This window comes from Trachurus trachurus (genome assembly GCF_905171665.1).
Source record: "Trachurus trachurus genome assembly, chromosome: 1".
Classification (NCBI taxonomy): domain Eukaryota; kingdom Metazoa; phylum Chordata; class Actinopteri; order Carangiformes; family Carangidae; genus Trachurus; species Trachurus trachurus.
In genome coordinates, this window is record NC_139891.1 from 40,684,913 (window position 1) to 40,703,688 (window position 18,776).

Here is an 18,776-nt window from a genome sequence, read left to right on the forward strand (position 1 = left end):
ACACGCACACACACACACACACACACACACACACACACACACACACACACACACACACACACACACACACACACACACACACACACACACACAGTTCAGAGTCCAGAGTGATGATGTCACTGATGATGATGATGTCATGAGGCTGGATGTGTTTCTGATGACGTCACTGTCATTACTACAAAGTGTGTGTGTGTATGTGTGTGTGTGTGTGTGTGTGTGTGTGTGTATGTGTGTGAGAGAGCTGCGTGAAATCATCATCTTCATCTTCATCATCAAACAGTTTATGAATGAGTTTCATGTGAAGGTCCGACGTTCCCAGTCAGACCAGTGTTCCCAGTCCGATCGGTGCTCCCGGTCAGACCAGCGCTCTGAAGAGGAAGGACGCAGCGGCTCCGAGAGCCAGACCCAGAGACAGGAAGAAGGCCATGACGGCTCCGGCTGTTTCCGCTTCATGAGGAGAAACGTTCCTGTGGAAAAACACACTGATGTTAACGACGTTTAACTACAGCACCGATATAATAATCAATATCGATCTGATCTATCACCGATATATAATAATCAATATCGATCTGATCTAGCACCGATATATAATAATCAATATCGATCTGATCTAGCACCGATATATAATAATCAATATCGATCTGATCTAGCACCGATATATAATAATCAATATCGATCAGATCTATCACCGATATAATAATCAATATCGATCAGATCTATCACCGATATATAAGGCAAGGCAATTTTATTTGTATAGCCCATTTTTACAAACAGTTTGTCTCAAAGGGCTTCGCATGGCATCATAACAACATCCCCTGTCCATAGACCCTATCGACCAGAGCAGCATCTTTATGCAAATGAGAATGACTGATGCATCCTGGGTAATTTAGGGGCAGCGCCCGGCATTTTTAAATTGCACTCAGTGGCTTTTTGTGTTTTGATGGAGCGTAGACTAACTAACAATCCATTTGAATGTTTTATTTTGTGTTTCTTTTGTAGCACTATGTCTCATAATTATTTTGACACCCTCTTTGAAACCCACCGTTCACGCTATCTTGAAAAATTACAATGAATGAATCTAGCGGTATGCTCCTTTAGCCTCCCACAGTGATCAATGACTCCACACAGTGGCCAGAAATGTCTGACCCAGACATCTACACGTATTTGGTGGAATCACCGGGAGGTTTTGGCTCAGTGTTGTCTGTAAATAGCCTGTTATAGCCAACTTTTTGTTAGTTAGTTTGTCAAGCCAGTTAGGCTGAACTTTACAATGGAGGGATGCCGGGCGCTGGTCCTAAATTACCCAGGATGCATCAGTCATTCTCAGATGCCGCTCTTGTCTATAATAATCAATAGAGAGCCGAAGCAGAAGCAGGAAGTAACGTCACCATGGGACCTCAATTCGAAAAAAAGTCTCCATGTAAGTGAACGGGAGTCAAAGTTTTATTTCATGATCCGTTTGAATTGTGCCATGAGAATAAACTCTGTCCTCTACCTGTTTAAAACATCACGTTTCATGAAGAGAAACCAGCAGTTTGTTGTCACGGCAACAGAAGAATGTATTTAGTGTGAAGACGCTCTGCGGACTACAGATCTGTGTCCCACTAAAAATACGTCACCAACTGACACGGGAAAGGAAGGGCGCCATGTGGTCGCCATGGTGACGTCACCTACGCCACCTGTAGTCTTTCTGGTTACGGACTCTTCTGAGTTTTATTCTACAATAGTTTTACAACAAACAACTGATTTCTCTTCATGAAACGTGATGTTTTAAACAGGTAGAGGACTGAGTTTATTCTCATGGCACAATTCAATCGGATCACGAAATAAAACTTTGACTCCCGTTCACTCACATGGAGACTTTTTCTGAGTTGAGTTCCCATGGCGACGTTACTTCCTGCTTCCGCTTCGGCTCTCTATATCGATCCAGTCTTTAGTTTTCCTTCTTCCTCCTGTCACTCACTGTCGCTTCAGGAGTCAGTACTGTACTGTGTATCCGTGTGTTTTATATTTTCAGTGGAGTACTGTGTATCCGTGTATCTTCTATCATCAGTGAGGTACTGTGTATAGTACTGTGTATATGGGTTAGTAGTACTAGGTTCTTACTTGGGGCCGTAGCACATGCAGAGACTGAGGTTCTGTGTATCCGTGTATCTTTTAGGTTAGGGTTATCCCTAAACCTAACCCTATCATCAGTGAGGTAGTGTGTAGGTTCTTACTTGGGGCCGTAGCACATGCAGAGACTGGCCAAGTAGCCGTTGCTGAAGGCGAAGACGATCATGACGGCGATGAAGACGCCGTCGTGGTGGAAGAAGACGGGCAGATGGAGACGAGGTTGGACGTTACACAGCATGAAGACGGGGACGAAGACCAGACGGCTCAGCACGAAGACCGGGAGCAGCTTACTGTCTCTCTGAGGCTGCAGGCGGGTGGAGACAGAGGGATGAGGCGGGTGGAGACAGAGAGATGAGGCGGGTGGAGACAGAGGAGTGAGGCGGGTGGAGACAGAGACAGAGGAGTGAGATGGGTGGAGACAGAGGAGTGAGCCGGGTGGAGACAGAGGAATGAGGAGACAGAGGAATGAGGCGGGTGGAGACAGAGACAGAGGAATGAGGAGACAGAGGAATGAGGCGGGTGGAGACAGAGGAATGAGGAGACAGAGGAATGAGGCGGGTGGAGACAGAGACAGAGGAATGAGGAGACAGAGGAATGAGGCGGGTGGAGACAGAGGAATGGGGAGACAGAGGAGTGAGATGGGTGGAGACAGAGGGGGAGCGTACCTATGTTCCCAACCCAACCAATGGGACAATTTACACTTCTCACTCAGAGTCACAACTCAACTTCTCACTCAGAAATAGGCAAAAATATACAAAGTCACAACTCCACTTCCAGGTATGGGTACAAAAACTGGGGAGCGTACCTATGTTCCCCTATGGACCCTCTTTTTGAAAATGGGTCCTATGTTCCCTGTTTTTACCAAAAAGGGTCCTATGTTCCCCGGTTGCAATACATAGGGGAGAGCAGGGTAAGTAGTGCCAATTTTTACTTAAATTGCCTTTAAAGCAAGGGGATTATAATAATGCCCCCAACTAATATATGTAGATATAGTTTAGGATGTTGTGCATTCCTGGGAACAATCACTTTGAATCTTAAATAAACTGTTTCAGAAATATAGCTTTAGAAAAAAAGTGGTTTTGTGGCACAACTTGCCCCCGGTGTGGGGCAAGTTGTGCCATTCGAGAGAATATACTGGGGTAAATTGTGCCATTGATAATTGAAGTAAAACAGATCATTTTAATCTCACAAATGATAATGCTATGTAAAAGCAAGACATTCAATACAAAATTAAAGCCAGAAGCGGCGATGATCGGGCCCTCGCTTGTCCCCATGCAGTCGCAGAGGCCTGAGGCACGCTGGGGGCTGTGGCGCAAAGAAACGCAATGTTTCGTTCATCCACCAGGCTACGATCACAACCAGACTGGGCAGGTGTGTTCAGGGGCGGTCCCTCATCACACATTTTAAGTTTCAAGAAAATCAGTGCCCACTGCCATGTTTCTCCTATACACAGACAGCACTGCCACTGGCACAACTTAACCCAGGCCCTTTGGCACAAATTACCCCAAGCCCAGCATTTTGAAAGAAAAAAAACGATTCCCCTGCTGTTTTGAGCTGGCATCATGCTAACTGTATAGACTCACGGTGTAGCTTAATAAAGCACTAAAACATGTGTGAACTGTTTTCAAAGTTATCTATAATTGTTCAAACACGGCAATCAAAATTCTACCTTGGAGGGCAAAAACGTGTTTTTTGAACATAAATGTGCTTTCCTCTCAAGCCATGTGTCTCCCTTCTTGATAGGATGAGTGAAATGGATGCCCCTTCAAAAATACGTGGTCACATGACCAACTTCTTCTATGGTTTTCTGGATAACAGGGGTGGAACTACTTGCCCCATGGCACAAATTACCCCACTCTCCCCTACTGGGGAACATAGGACCTTTTTTCAAAAAAAGGGTCCTATGTTCCCCGCTGTTGCCGGTCGATGGACTCTCTCTCTCTATCTGGTCTTTTTACTAAACTTACAACTCCTTTCTTCATTGTCTAAACCCAACAATAGGACAATTTACACTTCTCACTCAAAGTCACAACTCAACTTCTCACTCAGAAATATAACAGGCAAAAATCTGCAAAGTCACAACTCCACTTCCAGGTATGGGACCAAAAACTGCAAGTTCCCCAGGTCCGGACACAGCGGGGAACATAGGACCCATTTTCTAAAAAAGAGTTCTATGTTCCCCGGTCCTATACAAAGTTGGGAACATAGAACCCTGGGAACATAGGGATGACCCCGACAGAGGAACGAGGCGGGTGGAGACAGAGGGAACAGAGGGACGACCCCGACAGAGGAACGAGGCGGGTGGAGACAGAGGGAACATAGGGATGACCCCGACAGAGGATGCGGTGGTGGATGTTTGATATGAAACTCACCCACATGCAGACGGCTGTTAAGCTCCGCCCGGTCCAGTCACACAGGTTGAAGAGCAGGAAACAGGTGACGGGCGTAAAATACCGATCTGTAGAAAACAAACAGGAAGTTAAGAACAAGAGGAGGAAGAGGAGGAAGAGGAGGAGGATGAAGAGCAGTAAACTAGTAGAGTAGAGACTGACCCCAGGAGTCTACTAGTAACTAACTAGTAACTAACTGGTAACTAACAAGTAACTAACTGGTAACTAACAAGTAACTAACTGGTAACTAACTGGTAACTAACTAGTCCTAGTTATTAGTTAGATGACTGACCCCAGGAGCCGCCGGCGCTGAGCGTTGATTGGACGTCGGCCGTGACGGCGGGAAACGAGCCGATGGTGACGGTGAAGGTGAAACAGACGGAGAGAGCCAACGGCCAGATCTGGAGGTCAAAGGTCAAACAGGAAGGAAGGGGTCAAAGGTCAAACAGGAAGGGGTTAAAAGTCAAACAGGAAGGAAGGGGTTAAAGGTCAAACAGGAAGGAAGGGGTTAAAGGTCATTGACATCTCATGATCCATGTCACAACATCGCTGATTGGTTATTGATTAGTTGGTTATTGATTAGTTGGTTCAGGTTCAGGTTCATGTTACCTTATTGATACCCGAGGGTAAAACTATTGATACCTGAGGGTAAAACTAGTTTTATCGATACCTGAGGGTAAAACTAGTTTTATCGATACCCAAGGGTAAAACTAGTTTTATTGATACCCGAGGGTAAAACTAGTTTTATAGATACCCGAGGGTAAAACTAGTTTTATTGATACCCGAGGGTAAAACTATTGATACCCGAGGGTAAAACTAGTTTTATTGTTACCCGAGGGTAAAACTATTGATACCCGAGGGTAAAACTAGTTTTATCGATACTCAAGGGTAAAACTAGTTTTATCGATACCCAAGGGTAAAACTAGTTTTATTGATACCCGAGGGTAAAACTAGTTTTATAGATACCCGAGGGTAAAACTAGTTTTATTGATACCCGAGGGTAAAACTATTGATACCCGAGGGTAAAACTAGTTTTATTGATACCCGAGGGTAAAACTATTGATACCCAAGGGTAAAACTAGTTTTATTGATACCCGAGGGTAAAACTATTGATACCCAAGGGTAAAACTAGTTTTATCGATACCCAAGGGTAAAACTAGTTTTATTGATACCCAAGGGTAAAACTATTGATACTCAAGGGTAAAACTAGTTTTATCGATACCCAAGGGTAAAACTAGTTTTATTGATACCCGAGGGTAAAACTATTGATACTCAAGGGTAAAACTAGTTTTATCGATACCCAAGGGTAAAACTAGTTTTATTGATACCCGAGGGTAAAACTAGTTTTATCGATACCCGAGGGTAAAACTAGTTTTATAGATACCCGAGGGTAAAACTAGTTTTATTGATACCCGAGGGTAAAACTATTGATACCCGAGGGTAAAACTAGTTTTATTGATACCCGAGGGTAAAACTATTGATACCCAAGGGTAAAACTAGTTTTATAGATACCCGAGGGTAAAACTAGTTTTATTGATACCCGAGGGTAAAACTATTGATACCTGAGGGTAAAACTAGTTTTATAGATACCCGAGGGTAAAACTAGTTTTATTGATACCCGAGGGTAAAACTATTGATACCTGAGGGTAAAACTAGTTGTATTGATACCCGAGGGTAAAACTAGTTTTATCGATACCCCAGGGTAAAACTAGTTTTATCGATACCCGAGGGTAAAACTAGTTTTATTGATACCCGGGGGTAAAACTAGTTTTATTGATACCCGAGGGTAAAACTAGTTTTATTGATACCCGAGGGTAAACTAGTTTTATTGATACCCGGGGGTAAAACTAGTTTTATTGATACCCGAGGGTAAACTAGTTTTATCGATACCCGAGGGTAAAACTAGTTTTATCGATACCCGAGGGTAAACTAGTTTTATCGATACCCGAGGGTAAAACTAGTTTTATTGATACCCGAGGGTAAAACTAGTTTTATTGATACCCGGGGGTAAAACTAGTTTTATCGATACCCGAGGGTAAAACTAGTTTTATCGATACCCGAGGGTAAACTAGTTTTATCGATACCCGAGGGTAAAACTAGTTTTATTGATACCCGAGGGTAAACTAGTTTTATCGATACCAGAGGGTAAAACTAGTTTTATCGATACCCCAGGGTAAAACTAGTTTTATCGATACCCGAGGGTAAAACTAGTTTTATCGATACCCGAGGGTAAAACTAGTTTTATTGATACCTGAGGGTAAAACTAGTTTTATTGATACCCGGGGGTAAAACTAGTTTTATTGATACCCGAGGGTAAAACTAGTTTTATCGATACCCGAGGGTAAAACTAGTTTTATTGATACCCGAGGGTAAACTAGTTTTATCGATACCAGAGGGTAAAACTAGTTTTATCGATACCCGAGGGTAAAACTAGTTTTATTGATACCTGAGGGTAAAACTAGTTGTATTGATACCCGAGGGTAAAACTAGTTTTATCGATACCCGAGGGTAAAACTAGTTTTATCGATACCCGAGGGTAAAACTAGTTTTATTGATACCCGAGGGTAAAACTAGTTTTATCGATACCCGAGGGTAAACTAGTTTTATCGATACCCGAGGGTAAACTAGTTTTATCGATACCCGAGGGTAAACTAGTTTTATCGATACCCGAGGGTAAACTAGTTTTATCGATACCCGAGGGTAAACTAGTTTTATCGATACCCGAGGGTAAAACTAGTTTTATCGATACCCGAGGGTAAACTAGTTTTATTGATACCCGAGGGTAAACTAGTTTTATTGATACCCGAGGGTAAAACTAGTTTTATCGATACCCGAGGGTAAAACTAGTTTTATTGATACCCGAGGGTAAACTAGTTTTATCGATACCCGAGGGTAAAACTAGTTTTATTGATACCCGAGGGTAAACTAGTTTTATCGATACCAGAGGGTAAAACTAGTTTTATCGATACCCGAGGGTAAAACTAGTTTTATTGATACCCGAGGGTAAACTAGTTTTATTGATACCCGAGGGTAAAACTAGTTTTATTGATACCTGAGGGTAAAACTAGTTTTATTGATACCCGGGGGTAAAACTAGTTTTATTGATACCTGAGGGTAAAACTAGTTGTATTGATACCCGAGGGTAAACTAGTTTTATTGATACCCGAGGGTAAAACTAGTTTTATTGATACCTGAGGGTAAAACTAGTTTTATTGATACCCGGGGGTAAAACTAGTTTTATTGATACCCGAGGGTAAAACTAGTTTTATCGATACCCGAGGGTAAAACTAGTTTTATTGATACCCGAGGGTAAACTAGTTTTATCGATACCAGAGGGTAAAACTAGTTTTATCGATACCCGAGGGTAAAACTAGTTTTATTGATACCTGAGGGTAAAACTAGTTGTATTGATACCCGAGGGTAAAACTAGTTTTATCGATACCCGAGGGTAAAACTAGTTTTATCGATACCCGAGGGTAAAACTAGTTTTATTGATACCCGAGGGTAAAACTAGTTTTATTGATACCAGTGGGTAAAACTAGTTTTATCGATACCCAAGGGTAAAAATAATTTTATTGATACCAGAGGGTAAAACTAGTTGTATTGATACCCGAGGGTAAAACTAGTTTTATTGATACCCGAGGGTAAAACTATTGATACCTGAGGGTAAAACTAGTTTTATCTATACCCAAGGGTAAAAATAGTTTTATTGATACCAGAGGGTAAAACTAGTTTTATTGATACCCGAGGGTAAAACTATTGATACCCGAGGGTAAAACTAGTTTTATCTATACCCAAGGGTAAAAATAATTTTATTGATACCAGAGGGTAAAACTAGTTGTATTGATACCCGAGGGTAAAACTAGTTTTATCGATACCCGAGGGTAAAACTATTGATACCTGAGGGTAAAACTAGTTTTATCTATACCCAAGGGTAAAAATAGTTTTATTGATACCCGAGGGTAAAACTAGTTTTATCGATATCCGAGGGTAAAACTAGTTTTATCGATACCCGAGGGTAAAACTAGTTTTATTGATACCCGAGGGTAAAACTAGTTTTATAGATATCCGAGGGTAAAACTAGTCTTATCGATACCCGAGGGTAAAACTAGTTTTATAGATACCCGAGGGTAAAACTAGTTTTATTGATACCCGAGGGTAAAACTAGTTTTATCGATACCCGAGGGTAAAACTAGTTTTATCGATACCCGAGGGTAAAACTAGTTTTATTGATACATGAGGGTAAAACTAGTTTTATAGATACCTGAGGGTAAAACTAGTTTTATCGATACCCGAGGGTAAAACTAGTTTTATCGATACCCGAGGGTAAAACTAGTTTTATCGATACCCGAGGGTAAACTAGTTTTATCGATACCCGAGGGTAAACTAGTTTTATTGATACCTGAGGGTAAAACTAGTTTTATTGATACCCGAGGGTAAAACTAGTTTTATCGATACCCGAGGGTAAAACTAGTTTTATTGATACCTGAGGGTAAAACTAGTTTTATTGATACCTGAGGGTAAAACTAGTTTTATTGATACCTGAGGGTAAAACTAGTTTTATTGATACCTGAGGGTAAAACTAGTTTTATCGATACCCGAGGGTAAAACTAGTTTTGCAGTCGAGAGTTAAACAAGCAACAGAAAACGAACAGTCAAATCAGAAACAGGACATTTAAAAAGAACACATACACATAAAACAAGAGACAGATTGGACTCGACACAAAGTGAAAGTTCTGCAGTTCATGAAATAAATATAAAAAGTAAAAAACATGAAACTAAAAACACAATTAAAATAGTTTTAAAAAAGAAGAATTAAAAACACCAAGAGCAAAATACAAGTTAAGAGTAAATAAATAAAAGCAATGAGATAAAAAGGGGGAAACATCATCATGCTCCGAAGGGTTAGTGCAGCTTTTATTAGCCGTTATTGATTAGTTGGTTATTGATTAGTTGGTTATTGATTTGATTAGTTGGTTATTGATTAGTTGTTATTGATTAGTTGGTTATTGATTAGTTGGTTATTGATTAGTTGTTATTGATTAGTTGGTTATTGATTAGTTGGTTATTGATTTGATTAGTTGGTTATTGATTAGTTGTTATTGATTAGTTGGTTATTGATAAGTTGTTATTGATTAGTTGGTTATTGATTAGTTGGTCATTGATTAGTTGGTTATTGATTAGTTGGTCATTGATTAGTTGGTTATTGATTAGTTGAGTCTTGCAGCCAGAAGATTCTGGAGCCTCTGACCTTCTTAAATATTTTCACCATGGACACGTTGGGATGTTTGGGATGTTTGTTTTGATCCGGAGCGTCGCCGTTACTCTCTGGAGGAGACGAGGAGGGTCAGTCTCAGGTACAAGTACAAGTATGAGTACAACTACAGGTGTGTGTTAATATTTCGTACCTGTGTTCATCAGATTCACTGCGTTTCCTTCGTCTTGTTGCTGTTTCCTGTTTCTGTTCTGATAAAACTGATAAAACTCCTGAAAATACAAGAATAAAAAACAACCAATGAAATGAAAGGTCACATGACTCTGTGTGTGTGTGTGTGTGTGTGTGTGTGTGTGTGTGTGTGTGTGTGTGTGTGTGTGTGTGTGTGTGTGTGTGTGTGTGTGTGTGTGTGTGTGTGTGTGTGTGTGTGTGTGTTTGTGTTACCAGTTTGGGCAGTACGACGTAGGAGAGAAGCGACAGCAGAATAACACCACAAGCTGTGATGAAGTAACCGAACGCTGCATCATGAAGTTCAGATCCACCTGCAGAGGAAACAATAGAAACGAGTTAGTTAAACTATGGCTCACAGAGTTAAAGTAGCTCTATCCCATAATATAACTAATGATATTAATAAATATAATATATAGTATATAGAGTTAGGGGTTAGAATGACCTTTGGACAGTGAATTCCACATGGGACAGTGAACAGACATGTGGGTTAGTTGGTGGTTGTCTTGGTAACTGGACTGGTGAGTGTATTGAACATGGACTAATTTACCTGTTTGGGACTTCTTATGTATTTATTTTATTTATGGATTTTACTTGTATGTTTCATTGTCATAATAAGATTGTGTATCTTCATTTTGCCTTGCTAACCCTAACCCTAACCCTAACCCTTTTTTACTGGTTTGTAATTTAGTCTTGTAAAAAATGTAAAAACTCAATAAAAGTTGAATCATAAAAGAAAAAAATAGAAAATAACTAAAAAACACCTGAGACCAGACGAGATATTTGTGAATGATTGTGAAGTTATTGATCAGATATTGGTGGATTATTGTGAAGTTATTGATCAGATATTGGTGAATGATTGTGAAGTTATTGATCAGATATTGGTGAATGATTGTGAAGTTATTGATCAGATATTGGTGGATTATTGTGAAGTTATTGATCAGATATTGGTGAATTATTGTGAAGTTATTGATCAGATATTGGTGGATTATTGTGAAGTTATTGATCAGATATTGGTGAATTATTGTGAAGTTATTGATCAGATATTGGTGGATTATTGTGAAGTTATTGATCAGATATTGGTGGATTATTGTGAAGTTATTTATCAGATATTGTTGAATTATTGTGGAGTTATTGATCAGATTTGGTGGATTTTTGTGAAGTTATTGATCAGACTTGCGATGGCGCAGATCATGGCAAAGGCAGCGAAGGTCCCGGCGAGTCCCTGGCCGCTCATGATGGGAGTGGTGTAAGAAGCTGGAAGCAGCCCGGCCATCCCAAACAGACTTCCCTGTAGCACCGCGCCGAAGGCTGGGAACACACAAACAAACACACAAACAGATAAATAAACAAACAGACAAACAAAGAAACAGATCAACAAAGAAACAAACAGACTCACAGTTGATGATGACTATCTTCACCATGGTAACGGAGAAGAAGGGCAGAGGCTCCAGAGGAACTTTGACCAGCGCTGCGGTGACGATGAAGACGAACATGATGATGAAGAGACTTCCCATGACGCGGAGACGCTGAGAGACTCTGAGAGGAGACAATATAATAATATATTATATTATATTACATTACATTACATTATATTATAGAACTAAAGCCTGCCACACACATAAAGATTTTATAAATCTCAACCGATTCTTTATCTGTGAGAGACCCCACATATGAAGATAAAAAATCTGTGATTGAACAGTTTTTATTATATTGTGTGTGGTGTGCTGTGATATTCCAAACACAGCTCACCACACACATTAAGATTTTTCAGAATCTTGACCCTCCGGTCAGAAAACTCAGAAAGAGGTCCGTGGCATCAGCAGCGATACCAGGGGTGTCGTTGTAGCTACTCTTTCGGGTCTTTTTCCGGAATGGACAATGAGAGCGACAACATTTTTTTTTTATTGAAAGCGGGACACTTCAGCCTTTACAACGATCCCATCGGTGTGTGTCTGTGTGTGTCTGTGTGTCTGTGGCTCCGGACACCGAGCAGTCAAGCGGCTGTGAGCGGCGGTCACATGATCGTTTAAACATGGCTGCTGTATTGCCAGCTGTTGCTGGCTACGAGCGCTACTGTCTTTGCTATCGGCTATCAGGAAATCTCCTGTGTGTGCGTGAATGTCTGTGTGAACCTCATGTAATGCCAGGGCTCAGGGCTGCACCGTGGCTCTCTGTGGGGTTGCCGGTGTTGTGTCGAGAAGTGGCTTCCCGCGAGCAGCATGCAGAGCTCGGCAAGCAGGCACTTCTGCGCACAACACCAGCTTTCCACACGCAAGATTCCTTTTTTTTTTTTTTTTATAGTATATTTTTTGGGCATTTATGCCTTTATAGATAGTACAGTTGAGATAGACAGGAAACGGGGAGGCAGAGAGAGGACTTTTGATTGAAACGGCCACCGAAGTCGGCCCCAATAATCGTAAATATTGAACATGTTTAATACTTACGATTATCGGTGCCGAACGTTTTCCGAGCCGATTGTCGGGGGAATTTTGACTCTTAACACACCACACACTACAAGAGAATCTTATAAAATAATCTGAAGAGGTTAAGATCCGTGAGGATCCAGAGAGACGCACGGCGCTCCCAGAGGATCCAGCGTTGCCCGACACCTTGAATGGCGACTGCATCGTACGCTGCCACACACATGGAAGCAGCAGCAGTGTTTTTGTACCCTAACCCTCCCCAAGGGGGCGACAGCAGTACACATTATAGATCTGGAGTCAACGAACCCCCATCCTGCAGTCAGCGCTCCTCAGATTTTACTAGTTTCTCTCAGGCAACAACAACTCTGAAAGGGTTAAAGGTCTTCTGGAGACCCCGCCCACCCCCACCACAGTCAGCTGAGACCCCCACGTGGCTCTGGAACGTCCAATGGGAGAAACTCACCAACAAACTCATATTTACTGTAATGAAGCCAGATCAAAGACAGTTTACAGGATGTCACAGCTGACGTGTCGTCGTACTCACAGCGTGTGCAGGAAGGAGTTGAGGCAGGTGAAGAGCAGCAGAGGCAACATGGCGCACAGCGTCATCACATTGTTGAATTTAGCCTCCAACACACTGCGATGTTCCCCGGCCACTTCCGTCTGATTGGCTAAAGAATCGACCAATGATGGATCCTTCAGGCGGCTGGTGAAGTACTAGAGACAGAAAAGACATGTGACGTGTTTCTCTGGTTCCACTAATGAGACTCAAAGCATCATTTTCTCCGTCTTTACAGTTGTTTTTATGATCATTATGACCCGGTTTAACACTTTTAACACTCTTTCAAAACTCTTCACACAGTTAGCACAACATCAGCCTGTGTACACAATTAACACCTTTCTTGTTCTTTTGACACGAATACAAACATTTAACACATTTAAAATGAGTTTGAACTTCTTTTACACACAAGCTCAACTAAGAACAAAACAGTAGATGTAGTAACTGCTACATTTTCAGTTGCTTTCACACGGTTTGTTAAAACAGAAAAGATCATGTTCAAAGCTGAACCTAAAGGCCTAAATGAACAGCAGGTCACAGTGTAGACTGAAACATATTAATGACCTGTATTGTTTCATTGTTTTTTTCTTTTTACAGTATCAGTCATCTCTTCTGCTCCTTTTCCTTTTAGTAGGCGACAGCTGCTGTAAATGCTGATGAGTCATTTTCATTTGCTAATACTGTAATACAGTAAAGTATAAGTATCCTGTCATTTACTGTCTTCTTCTTTCATCAACTTTACATTCTGCAAAGCTGCTCTGGGATTGGTCGTTCACTTTTTGTACAGAGTGTTACACAAAAGGAACAAAATTCATGTCCAACAAATGAAAAATGAAGACGGGTTCAAAATAAACTACAACACAAACATCAATTTATGATCAATACAATAATCTGTTTATTGTAAAACAGTAGAGTTGTGTGTTGTTCCATCAGTTGTCAGTGTTTTTATGACTGACTATATGTTTCTCTTGAAGACAACCTGGTGAGTTGTGTTATTGTATTTAGGAAATGTGTGTCTGTGTTTAGTAACACTGTGTGACTTTGAGCATGAAATGAACTGTTTTGGGAATTGTGTGTTTTAGGTGTGATGTGTGTGAAGAGTTGTAAAAGTGTTTTAAGTATTGAAGAACGGGTCGTAGCGACCATAATAATCTGTATTATCCTGCATTAGGGACATGGACATGTCTGAAATGTCCTGTCCTAGATTTCCTTTGTCTTTGTCGTTGTGCAGCTACACCGAGTGGACAGAAACAAACAGGAAGTGATTCCACACCATGGTAGCAGTCATGAAGAAATTCCATGGCAGCAGCGTTCCCAGACCAAGCAGGAAGAAGACGAACCACACTCCGAAATACCTTTCAGAATGTTACAACATCAAAGAAGTTAGTCACACTAACAATGATTAGTATTTATGATTTATTTACACAAACATGAAGAATCTCACTTGTCTTTGGGTGAGTGGACAGCGGCCATCTTGTCCTGAGGAGAAACACATACATGTTACACATTAACTACTACTACTACTACTACTACTGCTATTAAAACTACTAGCGTGTAGTCCACCTGACTGCAGGACTCACGTGTGTGTTGACATATATGATCAGCTGAGTGTGTGTGTGTGTGTGGGGGGGGGGGGCTCTGATAAAGCTGCTGATAAAGATTTATGGCCGTTTCTGGTCTTGTTCTGATTCTGTGTGAAGTTTTGAGACGAACGGTTTGAGACAATAAAGTCAGTGTGGATTTTCCATGTTTCCCACATTCTGTGTCATAATAAACTATAAAGTGTTTTCTTGTCTGTAACAACATCTCTGTCCCGTCTGTCCGTCCTGGGTGATGATCCCTCCTCTGTTGCTCACCCTGAGGTTTCTCCTGGTTTTCCCTGTTAAAAGGGTTTTCCATGGAGTTTTTCCTCAGTGGATGTGAGGGTCTAAGGACAGAGGATGTTGTTATGATGGGATGTAAAGCCCTTTGAGACAAACTGGTGGTAACAACGGGCTATACTAATAAAATTGCCTTGTCTTGCCTTTATAACGTATGGAGCTTTAAGTGTCGACTACAGTGACAGTAAAATGTATTTATTTGTCACATTATTACTAACCCTCTCCTGGTTAATCTTGGGCCATTGGAAGCACCAGGAGTTTTCCCAGGGGGCCTTACAACCAAATCTAGTCATCTAAAGTATTGGAAAATAATAACCATATTCATATACTGTCCTGGTTAATTGATAGTTGCTTTTATTAACCACTATTTTATAATTTCATCAAAGGATGCCACACATAAGTGCAGATCTACAAGTTTAAAACTCACATGTTGCAATGTGATGTGGTTTGGCATGTCAATCTGTTTTCACAAATTTTGACGTATAATTACATCCCCCAAAAAAGAGTTAAAGTGTTTTAAGTATCAGCATCCTTCTTAAGAGCAAGTGACAACATAGTGCGTGTTTCTTGTCTTGTGTGGTCATTTCCCTGTGTCTTGTCGTATTGTTATGTCCTCTGTGTTATTGTGTCTGATTGCACCACCTGTGTATTGAGTGTCTCCCTTTGTCTTTGTCCAAACGTTTGTGTTTGTTCTTGTGTTTCATTTGTTCCTGTGTTTCATCCCCCTGTTCCTGCTCCATGTGACCACCTGAGTTTTGTCAGTGAAGTCAATAAAAACTTTTTGTTTCACCACACCCGCTCGTCTTGCTGTCTGCATCTGGGTCCAGCTCTCAACTTAACCTGACAACTGTGCAGTCATCATTTATTTTATTCAAGGCTCCAGATTGTGGACCAAAAAGTACAGTTTTTGTCCCAGTCCAGGCCGGTCTAAGGACAGAGGATGTTGTTATGATGGGATGTAAAGCCCTTTGAGACAAACTGATCCTCAGGCTCTAACACCAGTCTGAGTTCCACTGAGGGTTTACAGCCAACCAGCCAACACAGTCGTCGCTGTCAGACACTCTGAGGGACCGTGACATCACACTCATTCCCCCTCTCTCTGCCTCCCCATTTCCTGTCTCTCTCAACTGTAATCTGTAATCTGTAATCTAATAAAGGCGTGAAAAACCCCCCAAAATAATGAGACAACTCCAAATCACTCCTGATTTTTAGTTACTGCAGCGATTCTAAGTGACAACACAAACGGACAAGTTTGGCTTTGTGAAAGGATAGATAGATAGATAGATAGATAGATAGATAGATAGATAGATAGATAGATAGATAGATAGATAGATAGATAGATAGATAGATAGATAGATAGATGATCCAGCGGCAAAAAAAGATGAACAGTTCAGTCGATCATTTGCTCCTTGTTGTTCTGATTCATGACAGGAAGAAGATGCAGCAGCAGCAGTTTTTTGTGACTCGTCCTCACTGTCTAGGGAAAAACACTTCAAGTGAAACTGTCTAAACCAGGACTGTCGTGTCAGGGATCTGGGACGGTGACTACAGACTGTGGTCGACGGTCTGAGTGTTTCCTGTGGGGGGGTGGAGGCCTGTTCCCTGTGTGTGTGTGTGTGTGTGGGGGGGGGGGGGGTGGAGGCCTGTTCTCCCTGCACAACGAAGCCTATGATGTGATGTGTATTATTTTGTAAGGTTGATGTGAACAGTGAGATAAACATTGTGACGGTAGCGCTGATGTGAGTGTGTGTCTAGGTTTTAGTTCATTTGAAAAGGGACAGGCTCATTTCCATCGTCCCTCTGCCTGATGCTGAAGGATATCCTATAAAAAGACAGCAACAAGAAAATACTGCATATAAAAAAGGTAACACATTATACACATTATTATATTACACAATGTAAAGACACTAACAACACATCCACTATTGCATTGTGCTTTTATATACTCTAATTGTTGATTGTGGTCTGTGTCTGTTGTGAATTCTATGTTGGGACAACAGATATCGCTACATCTGGTTCACCCATCTCCTCGTTTCTTGGAAATGATTAATGCTATTGCACACTGTCCCTTGATAAATGAAATAAACTAAACTAAACTAAACTAGACTAATAGAAACTGTATTAGAATTCTTGTTGGTGTTTTATTTTTGTAAGTGATTAGCTGTAGTCCATATGTAAGGACAGTGTTCAACTTCAAACATATTCATCAAAACAGTAGATAGATAGATAGATAGATAGATAGATAGATAGATAGATAGATAGATAGATAGATAGATAGATAGATAGATAGATAGATAGATAGATAGATAGATAGATAGATAGATACGTTTATTGTCATTGTCATTTCCACAACAACGAAATTAAAAAGTGCATCTCCTGCAGTGCAAAATTTCATAAAAACATTAAAAAAAAAAAAAAAAAGCATAAAACACACATTGACCACTCATCATTACTCAGTGTTAAGTGCAGTCACTGCTTTGGGGTAAAAACTGTTCTTAAAACAGTGTCTCCCCCTCCACCACTGGACTAAAGGGGAATGCAACACTTTAGAGACATGAGACCTTGACCACAACTCCCATAACTCATGATGCATAGACAACAGAGTATGGTGAGGCCAGACCACTTTGAAGTCTAACACCAGAGTCTGGATCTGGGATCATTAATAATAATAATAATAATAATAATAATAATAATAATAGAGTACATTTATATAGCGCTTTCCTATCGTTACCCGATCCCCTCCTGTGCTCCTGTGTCGTGGCTGCTCCTCATCGATGGGTTAAATACAGAGAAAGAATCTCACTGTACAAGCTGTATATGTGACAAATAAAGTACCTTTTTTTTACCCGTTATTGATTACTGGTCATAGTATCTTATTTATGAATGTGTTCTTTTCATATGGGCTAAACCTCAGTGCTGTTATAATAAGAGTAGACTGTACTCTGATGTGAAGTTATTAAGCAGCAGCAGAACAACAGTTAATGAAGCAGCCAAACACAGCGATGCTGAAACAAACCAATGTATTGAAATCATTCAAATGTTTTTACCTTCAGTGTTTCTCAAGGACGACAGAGTTTTTCCTCCTCCTGATTCATACAATCCTCTCGTCTGTCTCAGGATCTGGTTTTTGAATTCACTTCAACTTTTCTCTTCAGTTTTATTCGTCAGCTTGTTGCGAAATCTTTCTTCCTCTTTCTGTCACGTCCTGAAAATCCTCTTCCCTCTGTAGGAGCTCTTCCTCCACTCATTCGTGTCTTCTGTTTCTGCCGTTTCATCAGAATTAGATTTTCAGTCTGCCTTGACCTTTGACCTCTAGTATCAGTCAGTTGAGTGGACTTTGTGTCTGTAAATGTTAGTGAAGTGATTGCACGTGTCACAGGAAGTTTAATGTTTCTGCCACATTTATATAACTATATAAAACATACAAAAATATATTGCAGACATATGAAATGTTTGAACTGATTTAATTCATTTATTTATTATGTTGACAAAGAATACTGATAAAAAAAAAAACTTCTGCTAATTCATGATTACTGTATTGGAAACACAGGTTGAAACACTGTATTATCCCTTTATTAATTTTATCTGTTGGTCAGCCACTCCCTGATCAATAATTAACAAAAGCTTCCCAAGTTATGATCAGCACTGACAGATTGGTCATTAATGGCTGGCTTCACCCACCATAAAGATATTACATCAGTTCTCAAGGTACCAGTCACACCGGTAAAAGTAAACTCTTCTCTGATTAATCTGTTTTTCTTTTTTTAAGTTCTTTTTTGGCTTTTCAGGCCTTTATCAGATGCAACAGTTGAGAGAGACAGGAAATGGGGAGGAACAGGGGCAGTGGCGTAACATCATGGTGATGGGCTCTGGTGCAAATATTTTTTTTGTGCCCCCACCCGCCGCCCTAAACACAAGCGCACGTGCACACACACACACACACACACACACACACACACACAC

At 40.7% G+C, this 18,776-nt stretch overlaps 1 protein-coding gene across 1 annotated transcript; it reads right to left on the reverse strand.

Annotated features, from left to right (window-relative positions):
* Positions 1-318: 318 nt before the first annotated feature.
* Positions 319-18,073, reverse strand: LOC310991455 (equilibrative nucleoside transporter 1-like). The gene is made up of 13 exons (XM_083979167.1): positions 17,861-18,073; positions 14,378-14,412; positions 14,207-14,288; positions 12,919-13,091; positions 11,348-11,487; positions 11,125-11,259; positions 10,165-10,262; positions 9,914-9,992; positions 9,757-9,833; positions 4,798-4,906; positions 4,488-4,573; positions 2,220-2,419; positions 319-467 (listed from the first exon to the last, which is right to left on the reverse strand). Exons 2-13 carry the CDS (start codon positions 14,404-14,406, stop codon positions 356-358), a joined length of 1,320 nt encoding a protein of 439 aa, XP_083835293.1. The 5' UTR covers positions 14,407-14,412; positions 17,861-18,073; the 3' UTR covers positions 319-355.
* Between the last annotated feature and the right edge of the window lie 703 nt (positions 18,074-18,776).